Source organism: Lissotriton vulgaris, chromosome 2_1, assembly GCF_964263255.1.
Source record: "Lissotriton vulgaris chromosome 2_1, aLisVul1.2, whole genome shotgun sequence".
Lineage (NCBI taxonomy): Eukaryota > Metazoa > Chordata > Amphibia > Caudata > Salamandridae > Lissotriton > Lissotriton vulgaris.
The window spans coordinates 1,018,750,784-1,018,766,964 of record NC_141687.1 but is presented as its reverse complement, the minus strand read 5'-3'; the positions used below and the strand labels follow the sequence as shown (position 1 = coordinate 1,018,766,964).

Below are 16,181 nucleotides of genomic sequence, written 5' to 3'. Positions count from 1 at the left end.
GCCTCACCCAGAACCACCTAGCATTCAGAAAGCAACTTAAAACGTGGATATTCGACAAGTAATCCTCCTCCCCTTTCTAAGCGCCTTGAGACCCTCTGGGTATGTAGTGCGCTATACAAATTATCTGACTTGACTTGACTTGACTCTTTTCCGGCACCGGCAGTGACACAGGTTGGCACCTACTCAGAGTAGATTGCGGGTTTCTTTGGCAGAGCAGCATGTAGGGTCACCGACAAACAATGAAACTTCAAAAGGTTATTTGTGGTCCCTGTGGGACAGTGGAAACCAACCATCCTCCCTCGGGATCATAGTGTCCGATGTGTTTCTGTGAATTTAAATCAGTTCCTCCAGCACGGAGCTCTCCCGTCTGGGCGGCAGCACTCACCCCTCCCAGCCCTACATATGAGGGTCTCTCCTTCTCTCACATCCGATCCCTCGGGGAGGACGTGGCTATCCCAAAAACCGCCCACGTCCTTCAGCAGCTAAACGCACCCAGCCTGAGTGAAAGTGAAAGCGCACCATGCGCGCCCTGTGTTCACGTGGGGACAGGAGATGTGCACACGTACCGAGGTCACATCTACTGTCCCCTTCAGAGGAAACGCTAGAGAGGAGACACCATGCGCGTACAAATCGCCTGTCCGTACGCGCACATGATTTGTCTCCTTTCGCGCACTAATCCGACAACAATAGTCTCGCCAAGGCGAAGCAGCGCATGCGCTGCGTTCGCTAGGCGAGACCTAGAAAGGCGGCGCCCTCCTCCCCACAGCACACATATCTTGCACCTCTAGTGGGATCCATTTTGTTCAATTTTTAAGGTGTCATATAGGTACGGTGTAAAGTGGAAATAGAAAATTAAGTAGTTTGAATCTGTTACAGGACGCTGCACGCACCAGTGCAGATGAGCGATCCGAGTCAGAATATGAAATGGGTCGTCCCAGTTCTCTCTCCCACACCCCTCGCTCTGTGAATGACTGTTTATTGATATCACTCCTGAGGGCTTTGTAATAGATGAATAGATGTTGCCCCTCCCCCCTACCCGATTAGGCCTTCAAGTACCTCCGAGGGCCTTGGGGCCACAGGGAAAAATTCACTTCACACCTCCTTCATGTCGCTCTCTAGCTTCCTTAATGTAGGAAGTGGGGCCCATCCGACCCCTAAGGAAAATATCTACTGGGACTAGTACCATCCGGTAGGTTATTAGTTATTGAGTGGGTGCTCTCCTAAATAAAAAAAATAATCTTAACGCAGCCAAATCCTTTGTTGCTGCATCTTTTGCAGTTTGTTCATGGTTGCTCAGTCAGGGGGCTTGCATAGCGCCGCTACTCACCCGTGAGGGTCTCAATGCGTGGGGGGGCAACTCCGATTGGGGCGCTGGGGTAAATTGAAGAGCCAGGTCTTGAGGTCCCTCGTGAATTGGAGCAGTGTAGGGCTTTGCCGGAGGGGGAGGTCGTTCCAGGTGTTGCTCTAAGGTGAATCTAACCCTGCTTTTTACAAGGGTTCACCTATACTAAAAGAACACCAATAGGTGATTGCTCTTTTCCTTTAATTTCTGCTCTTGCGAGCAATCATAGACTATTAGAAATTTGACTGCTCATTGAACAGTTATTTGTTGAAAAATATCAGGGTATGATAAAGCAATGTAATAAATAATGCTGTTCATCACAACACATTCCACTTCCACTCTGCATCTTTACGATTGCCATTTAGGAATGTATTCAAAGAGGCGAACTTTATTGAGAATGATCTATACATGCGACCCAAATCTGCAGGCTTAAAATAAATTTAAATATTAAAAGGCCAAACATTTTCCTTTTGCACAAACGTCTCAGTGAGTGAGGGCTGCAACAGTGAAGTCTCGACTCCAAATGGATCAACTGTAAATAAATCCATATAATGTATGTGTAAAATGTCCTCTGTTTGTCTTATACTGGGTCATAAGACAATCTCCCTGACGCTCTGAAAAGTCTCTCTGGATCTGTTTGTGCCATGCTTGGCTTTTCAGTAAGAAAGCATTGACTATTGTATTCTTTTCGATTTTTATTGCATATTTATTTAGCTTTGAGTTTTCCACTTGCTTTTTAAACATTTCTTCTTTCCCTCCCCTACCTTATTTGCCTTTTAAGTCTTTGAGTTATGCTGACAGGATCCAGGCCAAGATTTCCATCAGCATAAATAAATATTTAGTAATATTATGCAGTGATAATTCTTCGAAAAGGGGAAAAAAACAATTTCTGCGCTTTTCTTTTGTAATTAACAGGCAGTGGAAGAAGAAGATAAAATGACACCTGAACAACTGGCCATTAAGAATGTTGGAAAGCAGGTGAGAGGCACTGTATTTTGTTAGGTTAAATAATCTGTATAATAGAGCAATCGATTGTATCGTTACATATATATATATATATATATATATATATATATATATATATATATATATATATATCCCAACAGTTATATGATGTCATTATGGTTGCCAGTGCCAGCGTGCTTTGGGTTGACAAGTCTTAGTTTTCAGGTCTGCGCTTTCTTTTGACAACCAAAATAATGTGATTCTGCGAGTTGTATCACGAGTTTGGAGTAGAAAAGATTTTGTTTTGGATTTGTAGTATTCCTCTACTCTTATTCTAACAATACACTAATTTAGAATGTGCATAGTTTGTTTAGGATGAAAGATTTTATTTTTTAAGGGAGAATGTTTACTCGGCAAGATTGTATTTTAAGGGAGAATGTTTACTCGATTATTTTCTCTCATGCTCTAATTTAAGTGCTCAGAATTCATGGCCCGAGCCCCACTCACTTCCCCGAGATTTTTTGTTATTGAATAATATTTTTGAATAATTAGCACATAATGTTTTTTTTCTTTCAACTTTTAAGAACGGACTCCTCTTAGCAGTAGCAGATGTTCTGTTTTTTCCTTAAATGTATTCAAAATTGTCTGCATTTGACCACCTAACTTGCGGCTGGTTAGTAAGATCTTTAAAGGCCGTTCTTATAGTGATGCAAAATACCCTTCCTTAAGAAACATGGATACAGCACACTAAAATGCAAGGTAATTGTAATTCAAGTTTTGGATCCGTGTGATAGTGATCCAGATTGAGTGTCATTTATCTGCACAGAGGCACTTTGGAGGATTTGTTGGACGCTGACCCTGTGGTATTCCTTGTACCCTTCAGGACCCAGCAGGACGACTCGCCGCACCCGCTCCGCGGGTGCCGCTTCGCTGTCTTGGACACCGGCCACCGGGTGAGTGCGGTCAGCGGGGCTGCGAGCGTGCAGGGGACTCCATTGCCCAGGAGCCCCTGCGAGACCTTTGATTGACATCCGGTCCGCTCTCCCTGCTGCCGCCCCCCGCCCCTGGCTGTTTTAAAAACCCTCTTTCTCTCTTCACCTGCGGGACGCATTTATCTGCACAGAGGCACTTTGGAGGATTTGTTGGACGCTGACCCTGTGGTATTCCTTGTACCCTTCAGGACCCAGCAGGACGACTCGCCGCACCCGCTCCGCGGGTGCCGCTTCGCTGTCTTGGACACCGGCCACCGGGTGAGTGCGGTCAGCGGGGCTGCGAGCGTGCAGGGGACTCCATTGCCCAGGAGCCCCTGCGAGACCTTTGATTGACATCCGGTCCGCTCTCCCTGCTGCCGCCCCCCGCCCCTGGCTGTTTTAAAAACCCTCTTTCTCTCTTCACCTGCGGGACGCATTTATCTGCACAGAGGCACTTTGGAGGATTTGTTGGACGCTGACCCTGTGGTATTCCTTGTACCCTTCAGGACCCAGCAGGACGACTCGCCGCACCCGCTCCGCGGGTGCCGCTTCGCTGTCTTGGACACCGGCCACCGGGTGAGTGCGGTCAGCGGGGCTGCGAGCGTGCAGGGGACTCCATTGCCCAGGAGCCCCTGCGAGACCTTTGATTGACATCCGGTCCGCTCTCCCTGCTGCCGCCCCCCGCCCCTGGCTGTTTTAAAAACCCTCTTTCTCTCTTCACCTGCGGGACGCATTTATCTGCACAGAGGCACTTTGGAGGATTTGTTGGACGCTGACCCTGTGGTATTCCTTGTACCCTTCAGGACCCAGCAGGACGACTCGCCGCACCCGCTCCGCGGGTGCCGCTTCGCTGTCTTGGACACCGGCCACCGGGTGAGTGCGGTCAGCGGGGCTGCGAGCGTGCAGGGGACTCCATTGCCCAGGAGCCCCTGCGAGACCTTTGATTGACATCCGGTCCGCTCTCCCTGCTGCCGCCCCCCGCCCCTGGCTGTTTTAAAAACCCTCTTTCTCTCTTCACCTGCGGGACGCATTTATCTGCACAGAGGCACTTTGGAGGATTTGTTGGACGCTGACCCTGTGGTATTCCTTGTACCCTTCAGGACCCAGCAGGACGACTCGCCGCACCCGCTCCGCGGGTGCCGCTTCGCTGTCTTGGACACCGGCCACCGGGTGAGTGCGGTCAGCGGGGCTGCGAGCGTGCAGGGGACTCCATTGCCCAGGAGCCCCTGCGAGACCTTTGATTGACATCCGGTCCGCTCTCCCTGCTGCCGCCCCCCGCCCCTGGCTGTTTTAAAAACCCTCTTTCTCTCTTCACCTGCGGGACGCATTTATCTGCACAGAGGCACTTTGGAGGATTTGTTGGACGCTGACCCTGTGGTATTCCTTGTACCCTTCAGGACCCAGCAGGACGACTCGCCGCACCCGCTCCGCGGGTGCCGCTTCGCTGTCTTGGACACCGGCCACCGGGTGAGTGCGGTCAGCGGGGCTGCGAGCGTGCAGGGGACTCCATTGCCCAGGAGCCCCTGCGAGACCTTTGATTGACATCCGGTCCGCTCTCCCTGCTGCCGCCCCCCGCCCCTGGCTGTTTTAAAAACCCTCTTTCTCTCTTCACCTGCGGGACGCATTTATCTGCACAGAGGCACTTTGGAGGATTTGTTGGACGCTGACCCTGTGGTATTCCTTGTACCCTTCAGGACCCAGCAGGACGACTCGCCGCACCCGCTCCGCGGGTGCCGCTTCGCTGTCTTGGACACCGGCCACCGGGTGAGTGCGGTCAGCGGGGCTGCGAGCGTGCAGGGGACTCCATTGCCCAGGAGCCCCTGCGAGACCTTTGATTGACATCCGGTCCGCTCTCCCTGCTGCCGCCCCCCGCCCCTGGCTGTTTTAAAAACCCTCTTTCTCTCTTCACCTGCGGGACGCATTTATCTGCACAGAGGCACTTTGGAGGATTTGTTGGACGCTGACCCTGTGGTATTCCTTGTACCCTTCAGGACCCAGCAGGACGACTCGCCGCACCCGCTCCGCGGGTGCCGCTTCGCTGTCTTGGACACCGGCCACCGGGTGAGTGCGGTCAGCGGGGCTGCGAGCGTGCAGGGGACTCCATTGCCCAGGAGCCCCTGCGAGACCTTTGATTGACATCCGGTCCGCTCTCCCTGCTGCCGCCCCCCGCCCCTGGCTGTTTTAAAAACCCTCTTTCTCTCTTCACCTGCGGGACGCATTTATCTGCACAGAGGCACTTTGGAGGATTTGTTGGACGCTGACCCTGTGGTATTCCTTGTACCCTTCAGGACCCAGCAGGACGACTCGCCGCACCCGCTCCGCGGGTGCCGCTTCGCTGTCTTGGACACCGGCCACCGGGTGAGTGCGGTCAGCGGGGCTGCGAGCGTGCAGGGGACTCCATTGCCCAGGAGCCCCTGCGAGACCTTTGATTGACATCCGGTCCGCTCTCCCTGCTGCCGCCCCCCGCCCCTGGCTGTTTTAAAAACCCTCTTTCTCTCTTCACCTGCGGGACGCATTTATCTGCACAGAGGCACTTTGGAGGATTTGTTGGACGCTGACCCTGTGGTATTCCTTGTACCCTTCAGGACCCAGCAGGACGACTCGCCGCACCCGCTCCGCGGGTGCCGCTTCGCTGTCTTGGACACCGGCCACCGGGTGAGTGCGGTCAGCGGGGCTGCGAGCGTGCAGGGGACTCCATTGCCCAGGAGCCCCTGCGAGACCTTTGATTGACATCCGGTCCGCTCTCCCTGCTGCCGCCCCCCGCCCCTGGCTGTTTTAAAAACCCTCTTTCTCTCTTCACCTGCGGGACGCATTTATCTGCACAGAGGCACTTTGGAGGATTTGTTGGACGCTGACCCTGTGGTATTCCTTGTACCCTTCAGGACCCAGCAGGACGACTCGCCGCACCCGCTCCGCGGGTGCCGCTTCGCTGTCTTGGACACCGGCCACCGGGTGAGTGCGGTCAGCGGGGCTGCGAGCGTGCAGGGGACTCCATTGCCCAGGAGCCCCTGCGAGACCTTTGATTGACATCCGGTCCGCTCTCCCTGCTGCCACGCCCCCTTGTCTTACCTGTCCACTTACTTATTGTCCCTTCATTCCCGCAGCGCGGGACGCAGCCCGGGGCGAAGACCGGGCAAAGAGCGGGCCGTTTGAGGCCGTTCGAGGACTAAGAGGACTGGGCTGGGCCACCCCCCCTTGTTGGTACACTTTACAGTTTTATTGTTGTTTGTATTGTTATTTATCCACTTGTATTCTGTAATATGTGCTCACGGGGTAGTCGGAGCAAAACCCTCATGGCTGCTAGCAACTGTAATCGAACCTTGGATGATTTCTTGGTCAAGACCAATTTGGCCATTGACGAAGAAATTAGCAAAATGCAGCACAAGGTCTCCCTAGAACTTGATGCTGCAAGAAGGCTGTCAGAACATATTGCCAACACAAAAAAATCATCCTTGGGAAATATCGCATCTGCCCGTACTCCTGATCGTACCATAGCTCCTCGGCCCTTAATAGTAACAACGGCAGCTATTCATCCCGCACCGCCATCAACCCTAATAAATTCCCCCCCCATCCCCACTCCACATTCAGTGCAGCAAAGCAAAACCCTTGCCCCACTAATTAAAGGCATAGGCACTATTTCTTCTTTCTTTTCTAAAACTAACCTAGTTACCAAATCGGGTAGTGCTAAGAAAGCAGCAACCCTTAAAAAGAAATGTTTAGCGAGGTCCATTTATGCACGAAAGAAAGCCAAAATGGCAAGATCACAGTTTTTTAACCACAGACGTACCATGGGCTCTCTTGGGGCGAAAGTTGATAGCCAGAATATAGCTCCTAGCGGTATGGGGGGGGAACACGTTCCCAGTTCTCCTAGCCTGGTGGAAGATACCATCCTTGTCATCTCTCCAGAGTTGAAAAGTGTGGTTAATCCAGAGTGTCGGGAGAGCTGTCCCGTGAAAGGAAGGGAGGGGGATGAAGAATTCCTCAAGTTAGTTTGGGGTACGCTTAAGCAATTACTATCCCCTTTGGAATTAAGACTCTCCCGCATAGAGAACAATCTGTTGGAAATGGACAGGACAATAGTCACCCTGGCTAGTTTAAGCCTAAAAAGCATGGAAGCTAAGCTTCCATGTGTAACTGACCCTGATCTCCAACCTAAGGCACCTGTAACCATACCATCTCTCCCACATGCACCTGTAAGTAATCCTGTGACCGAGTTAGTATCAAAACCAACACCTAAGCCCCGCACCATTATTCCCAATCCTGCAGTACCTACCCCTAGTTTAGTTGTCCCTTTATCTCCTCTTTTGCAAAAATCAGCCATTAGACAGAATCCTGTCCCAAGAGTAGTAGCTCACCAACATTCAAGGCCAGAACGTACGAAACATCTACCTCGACAGGCTACCCGCTCTAACTTTCGTGGAGGGTTTATTGACCTTCCCCCTGAAGTAGGGTCCTATGTCATCATTTTAGCTGGTGTTCCTGAATTGGACCCTCATTCCCAGGAGAATGATCTTTCCCTAAAAAACAAGGTCATTCACTGGCTTAATACTAATGCCCAGCTCCCTGGTCAGCATAGAAGTAGTGTCCTAATGGTACGGAGAGTGCCTTGGATAGGCCCCACGCATAAGTCTATAGCGGGTGACTGTGTTGTGGTATCCTTTGCCGACCCTCACTCAGCCCAGCATCTCTGTACATGGCCTTCCCATGGAGCTAATTCCACCATTGTCGTGAGGCCCCTTACTTTTTTCTACCCTCCTAGACATCAACCTATGAAGAACACTCTATGGTCAAATGTTCAGCACCCTAGACAGCCAGCTTATGTGGCTGATGGGTACACCCAGCACAATTGGTGGCAGGGGGTACCGATATCAAATAGGTTTGGTTGTCTGGAGGACGTCGACTGACATGGGGGGTCGGTCGACATATCGCCATTAAATAACCTCCCGCTTACTCAGGATACAGGCTCATTTACCACCCCCGTAAAATCTGGTGTAAGTCCAACTTCTTCCAGAAATTTGACGAATTCTCCCTATACTAGGGAGGTAGCTCAACCCACCATTCTAACCTCGTTAAGTTGTGGACCCATTATGTCTGGAAACCTGTATTCACCGCCAGACCCTAGCGTTGTTCCGGCTATGTCTGGGGTTGACGCGCAGGGACTGGCTTCCATCCACCTAGTAAACGGTATGGATAACCCATTGAGAGTGGTATCATGGAACATTGCAGGGCTAAGGGGACGCCTGGATAATGATGATTGGACTAACTTTATCGACCTGTATGATATCATTATCTTCCAGGAAACTTGGTCAACAGTCCCCTTATATAGGGTGGGTTACCTTAATTTCTCAAAACCCGCCACTCCGAGTATTAAGGGTAGGGCCTCAGGTGGATTAACCATCTGGATTAAAAATAATCTGGGCTTTTATGGCAAGGAAACCTTGGTAGAGAGCCTGGACCTTCTGTGTATCACCTTGAGCAAGGTTAATGCCATCGATCTCTTTTTGGTTAATGTTTATGCTCGTGGCTGCCAGGGTGGGAGGAAACAAACTGTCACATCCCACCTTGACCTGGCACTGAAGAACCTCACTGCCGATAAGATCGTTATGGTAGCGGGCGATTTGAATTCCTCCTTTGAGCCTATACTTACTTTGGCTGAGGACGTGGGCGCTGAGGAGGACACAGCTTGGAATATTCCTCCGTTAACTATCTCTAAGGGAGTCAGGGGTACTGAGGCAGCACTTCATTGGCTGGGCCTCTGTTTGGAACGGGGCCTTCGGGCTGTCAATGGGCGCACGCGCTCTGATAGATTAGGGACACATACTTTTGACAATGGCTTAAGCTCCAGCCGTATCGACTACATTTTGATCAATATTGAATTTTGGTCGATTGTGCGCGATATGGTGGTAGAGCCCCGTCCAGAGAGTGACCACAATCCTCTCTCACTCGAGATTTTGGTCACCGGCCTGGGTGAGCAAGCCTGTGGAACTAATTGCCTGACATCTGACGTGGTCCTGTGTGACAATAGACGACGCGTAAAGTGGACCAGAGTGTTGGATGATCCAGCGCTTATTGCCGAGTTAGAGGAGAAGGTCAGGAGCACGAGGAGTAAGATGCCATCACTATCCTCTTTTGGTGCAGTTGACCCAGCCTTTATCAATCTCCATGAGGAGTGTTTTATGAGTTTAAAAAACCTCCTTACTAAGCCCTCTAAAGCCGCCCCCATTAAGGCGCACAAAAAATGGTATGACAAGAGCTGCAGAGTAGCTCATAGCAGCCTAATAGAGGCTGTCAAGGCTAGGAACACCGCAGATATTAGGGTTGCTAGGCAGCGTTATAAACAAACTCTTTGGGTGGCCAAGAGGGATTGGGACGACTCTTACTGGCTCGCTCTTCTTAGGGCCTGTGAGTCCTCCAATCCAACTGAATTTTGGCTGATTGTGAGGAGGGGAAGGGCTTCAGTCGCCCAAACACCCAATAATCACGTGTCAGCGCAATCTTGGGTTAAATTCTTTGCAGCACAATTTAATGACCCAAATATAGCCCTAGATCACACAATAGCAACCATCCCACAGAGTCCTCTATATTTGCCAGGAGATAGACTTATCTTTCTGGAAACTGATGCCTCACAAGCCTTGGAGTCAGTCCAGTCGGGAAAAGCCCCTGGCCTCGATGTCATTCCCGCTGATCTTTTTAAGCTAAATCCTGGTTTATGGGTCCCTTATATCACGCAATTGGCTAATTACATAGCCGCAGGCGCAGAGATCCCAAAATCCTGGAAAGGTGCGGAAATCCTGCCAGTATATAAGAAGGGTGATCGCTCCATCCCAAATAATTATCGGCCAATCAGTCTGATCGATGCACTTCAGAAGATTGTGTCTAGGATGATTTTAGTAAGAATCCAGGAATGGATCGACACCAATAACATACTTTCTCCTATGCAGGCAGGATTCAGGTTTGGCATTAGTACTATTGACCAGGTTCTGCGGTTCTCACTTCTTTTCTGGAAAGTGGTCTTGCTGGGTGGTGGCGTAATTTACGCCGCGTTTGTCGACCTTAAGTCGGCTTTTGACTTAGTTCCAAGGAAGAAGCTATGGGAAGCTCTTAGATCAATGGGTCTTCCCTTAGAGCTTTTGAGTTTCGTTCAGCGCTTACACGAGGATAATTTCGCCCAGGTAAGATGGGGCAGCCAGGGCCAGGTAACAGAGTGTTTCCCTGTACAACGTGGGGTGCGACAAGGTTGTGTCCTGGCACCCACCCTGTTCCTCTTGTTTATTAATCAGGTCATCGATTATTTTAACAATATCCAGTCCGATGCACCAATGTTGGGTGGTCGCAAATATCCTATGCTTATATTTGCTGACGACACCCTCCTTCTTTCTAAAACAAGAGGAGGGCTCCAGGTTGCCCTGAATAGATTTTCGGAGTTTTGTAATGCAAACGACCTACAAATAAATGTTGAAAAGACCAAATTTATGGTCTTTTGTAAGAAAACCCCCCCAACCTGTACGGTGTCTCTAAACGGGGTCCAACTTGAGCAGGTCAAAGTTATGACTTATCTTGGTGTGACTCTTGATCAGCATCTTGATTGGAACTCCCAACTGGAGACATCTAAATTAAAATTTAATAGGCTGGCCGGTTGTTTGGTTCTTGAGCAAAAGAACTCGTTTACAAAACGTATCACCCCCGCCCTTAAGATCTATGAGGCAAAAGTCCTTTCCGCAACCCTATATGGAGCCGAAGTCTGGGGTCATAAAGACCTATCAGGTTTGGCTGTGGCACAAAATAGGTTCCTACGGAACCTGGTTGGTCTTCCACAGTCCGCACCTATAAAACCTTTGCTACTAGACCTAGGTTGTAGACCAATTAATGATCTGGCCCAGTATCGTATAGTGTCACTCTGGCGTCGCCTTTGGTCCACTCCCGAGCTTAGTCTCTTTGCCCGGGAACTGGACGAGGTTAAATCACTATGGGGCGCGCAAAAACTACACTGGTTTAGGGAAGTTAGAATCACCCTACATATGATGGGCCTTCCAGAGCTCTGGTCAAATCCAGGGGGGTCCACATTTCCATCCAAATCTGAGTTTAAAGCTCTTTTTTGGGCATGGAAAAAATCTATTTTGGTATCCCAATCCCTGGACACTAATCTAACAGGAATATTTCTGTCGCACAAGGTCACTCCTGCACTAGAGCAGTATTGGGATTTGATACCCAAGGTGTTAGATCGTAAGCTTTATCATCAGTTTCGTACTGGCACCTTGCCAGTCAACTCCTTTACTGCTAAATGGGATTCGAAGTCAGGAAGCAAATGTCCTTGGTGTTTGGACCAGGAAGAAAGCATTGGTCATTTCTTCTTTGGTTGCCCTGTTTATCGTGATCCTAGGAATAAGTGGCTAAAACCCATCTGTGCATCCCTGAATTGTAGTGGTTCTCGTGATGCACTTAGGAAAATGCAAGTAATAAGATCTGAAATAGTGGTGATTTGTGTTGCAAGATTCCTGGGATGGTCTTGGCTGATTCGAATTAAGAAACTGAACGCACCCTTGCATTGATCGTTCCATTTTGATGTATTTTATGTATACTGTCATGCTTGTGCTTTTTTAGTACAAGGGATTGCTAGTGAATTTTATAGTGTATATGATTGTGTATTGTCTTTTATGAATTTTTACCATTCGAAATAAAGACTAATCGAATAAAGAGTGTCATTTTTGGTTACTTAAATCTGAACATTCAGAAAAATATTTGAACGTTTCAAAGCCACTCAGAAATCTCCATCACTTTCTTGTTTGCTGTATTCTTCCTTCTATCTGGAAAGGGCATTTGCCTTGAAGTAAGGGCTTTGTGGCCATTGTCATGTCAGGTGTGCAGTTTTGCATACACCTTTGCTTCACCAATGAGCAATTGGTTTGAGTAAATGATTCAATCAGTATTGACCCGAAGGCCATCCCGGTATCCCAAACTGGAACTCCTGTATCAATTACAACTAAGAAACAAATGGTTCCTCAGTATTGCTTTAGGACACAAACATACTTGATGATGGTGATGAAATAATCATATAGATCATATGCCAACAGGTCAAAAATTATTACATTAACTATTCATGTCTGACATTTTATTTTTACGTCCCCATAGAAATGGGTGAGGGTGTTGTGATGTGTAAATATCCTATGGAAATGCTACTGTGCTCCATGAACAAGGTTCAATGCAGGTGCAAATGTTTACGCAAAAAGTGTACTTGAAATTAAAAAACAATAAGAAATGCCTCAGTAGTTGACAGTTCTGCTCATCCATATAGATAATTGAGCCTAGATAAACCTCGCTAGTAGATCGTTTTTTTAACTGCATAAAATAAAGCTTAAATCTGATAAAGACATCTAGCTGCAGATTCCTTATCTTTGAATTTCCCCGGCATCAGACTCAATCTGGAAGATTTGTCTTCGAGCAATACTCTTGCGTATCCATCAGTGGTGTTGGTCGGCTCTGCATGACGCCGTTGGTAGTGTCTCCAACGTTGTGACGTCCATGTCACCTATTTAGGCGCCACCTCGGTGCGCTGACATCAGTTCTTTTCTTGCCGCGCCAGTTAGCGCAGATCACTGTTCAACAGGCTTTTTTGTCAACCTTTTTTTGGTGTATAGAATATCCTAAAAGACTTCTGGGTCCAAGCCGTGCGATGCTGGTCACCGCACCATGTCGGTAACGGATCCACAGCTGGTTTGTCTTTGGGGCCTAGAGCGCGACCATGAAATAAAGTTGTGCTCTGACTGCTGGGCTATGTCTCCGAAAGCTTTGAGGGAGCAACCCCTAAATTTACTTGCGGCCCGGCGCTCTGCACTGTGTCGTTCACCCTGAAAGTCACATTCTCAGTCCCGGTTTACAGGAAGCTCCGGGCACTGCTCCGGGAGCCCTACATTTTCGTCCTCCGACTGGAAGTCTTCGGGTCAGTCAGGTAAGAAGCATAAAAACACAAGAAGCCGAACCGTGCTTTAATGTTCAAGGCATATGGGCTGCAGATGGTACATTTATGAATAGATCGCCATCTGGTGTTGGGCTCGGATGATTGCACTTGTTTTTCTCTTGGAGAAGTCTTTTGTCGTCACAAGACTGATGATTCCTCCTTTGGTTGCTAGTGCGCATGGGCATCGGCTCCATCCTTAGATTGTTTTTTTCCGCCATCGGGTTCGGATGAGGATCCAAGCGCTCCGGATTGACTTCGGGAAAAAAGTGATATTTCGGCGCGTATTCCCTTTCCAATTCGACGGTATTGTTATCGAACGCGAGTTCATTTCCATCTCGACGCGTTTCGACGTCAACAACAAAAGTTACAACTTCTACGTCGACGAGACCGGGAGGCCTATCTCGACGTAGTCCAGCCCGTAGTCCATGGAAAGGACTCCATTCAAAAGATGTCCAACGTGTGGTGCTACGTTCCCACACAAGGACCTACACGAGGTGTGCAATCTCTGCCTATCACCTGAACACGAATCCAGGGACTGTGAAGCCTGCGCAGCATTCTCCTCCAAGTCGACGATTAGAAACCGTCGAGCCCGAAGACACAAAGTGTCGAGAATGCAGTCAGAGGCAATCCCGGAGCTGTTCGAGGCCCAGCACCCCGAAGAAGAACATGAGGAGTCTGGGTTGGAAGTGGACGAGTCTGATGTCGAAGAAATCAACAATCATCAAACCGTGAGTGACGACGTCCCCTTACCGAAAAACCGACCCCGTTTGGTGTCGACCCTGCCTTAGAGCCTGGTCAGACTACCGAAAAAAGTTTGACACCCCGCCTTCGGGCCCGGCAACGAAACCGAAACACTCGGCCTCCCACTATGTCGGATCCGAGAAGCGATCGTCATCGACATCGACACCGAAGCTCCATACAAAGGAAGGCTCGCAGTCGAAACATTCCATGTCGAAACCGAAACATGCTTCTACGCCGAAGACTTACTCGACACCGAAAAAATCGGAATCGAGCAAATTCTCAGTACTGAACACACAGAACACTGACGGTCAGAAGCAAAGGCACCTTTCGGAACCAAAAATTTCGGTGCCGACACAGGAGCATCAGATAGATCCAAAACAAAAGACTTTGTTTATCGATCCGCAAACTGGCAAGGTGGTGACAAAACTACCTAAAAAGAGGAAGAATGAACAGTTGGACGGCAAAGCTCTTCCTCCTAAAAAGAGAACAATGGGGACAAATACAACTCCTCCACTTTCTCCTCAACCTACAGACACACCATCTTCTCCTCTTCCTCACACTCTGCCAGCTATTCCTCCACCTTCTACACCAAGACCATCTACACCTCAAACAGATGTAGAAAGTGATACAGGGGAGGCAGAACTTCATGGGGATGATGACACTGCCCCAGATGAAGCAGACCCATGGGAGGATTATAATGCAGGGTCAGATAATGATAACAACCCCGAACTATATCCCTCAAAACCCCCACCACCTGATGATAATACAGGTTTTGCACAGTTAATTAATAGGGCAGCAAAATACCACAAGGTAGACTTACACAAGGAACCTCAAATAGAGGATTTCCTTTTAGAAACACTACCTGCTGCACAAAGAACATCAGGAACACTACCAATGCTTAAGGGTCTTCTCAATCACACATCTGACATATTCAAAGATCCTGTGAGGGCTAGGGTATTAAACCCAAGAATTGATAAAAAATATAAGGCAGCCCCAAAGGACCCAATATTTATCAAAGGACAGGTACCTCTGAACTCGCTAGTAGTCACAAACGCTCGTAAGAAAGCAAACTCATTAACTACAGGAGAAGCTCCTCCTCCTGATAAGGAGTCCAAGTTAATAGATGCCTCTGGTAAAAGAGTAGCATCCCAAGCGGCAAACAGCTGGCGCATAGCTAATACACAAGCGCTACTTGCAGGCTATGATAGAGCTCATTATGATGAGTTAGAAAAACTCATTACACATCTCCCTAAAGAACATCAAAAAAGGGCAGATCAGCTCATACAGGAAGGGAAGATAATAACAAACACTTCCATTAAATGCGCTTTAGACGCAGCAGACACTGCAGCAAGATCCATCAACACCAGCATCATGTTAAGAAGATATGCATGGCTCAGAGTCTCAGGGTTCAAACAAGAAGTACAAACATCCTTATTGAACCAGCCTTTTGATGAAAAAACACTTTTTGGCTCACGTACAGACGAGACGTTAGAAAAAATGAAAAAAGACACAGAAACGGCTAAATCAATGGGATCATTGCAACAGCCAAGTCAAAGGGGTTCCTTTCGTAGGTCCACCTATATAGGCGGGTCAAAGAATACAGGCACAAGCCAGCAATCTACCTCTTTTACACCAACATCACCCAGAGGTAATTCAAGAGGCAGTTACAGAGGTAACAACAAGGGTAGAGGTCGCGGAAATAACAACCGCAACTCCCCAACCCCAAAACAGTAACTTCATACAACTCCCCCCAGACCATATAACACCGGTCGGGGGACGTCTATCACAGTTCCTACCTGTCTGGGAAAACATCACATCAGACAGGTGGGTGAGACAAATTATCCAACATGGTTATTGCCTAGAACTGACAGCTACCCCACCAAACATCCTGACCAAACAGCGTCCAATGAGTCAAGATCATCTAACATTGTTAAAACAGGAAGTACTATCACTGCTACAAAAGCATGCTATCGAGAAGGTTCCACAACATCAACAAGGAACAGGGGTATACTCTCTATACTTCCTAATTCCCCAAAAAAGACGGGTCTCCAAGGCCAATACTAGACCTCAGACCTCTCAATGCATACATAAATTCGGAACATTTCCACATGGTCACGCTCCAACAAGTACTTTCTTTACTGAAGAAAGGGGACTTTCTTTCTACACTGGATCTAATAGACGCTTACTTTCACATCCCAATTCACAAAGCCCACAGAGAATACCTCAG

General features: G+C 48.7%; 1 protein-coding gene across 1 annotated transcript in view; it reads left to right on the top strand.

Moving 5' to 3' along the window:
* Window positions 1-16,181, top strand: part of PSMD14 (proteasome 26S subunit, non-ATPase 14) — a 532,244-nt gene that overhangs the window by 467,034 nt on the left and 49,029 nt on the right. The window contains exon 10 of the mRNA XM_086956618.1: window positions 2,258-2,320. Within this exon, the coding sequence (XP_086812744.1) occupies window positions 2,258-2,320 (63 nt within the window). The remainder of the gene's footprint in view (window positions 1-2,257; window positions 2,321-16,181) is intronic.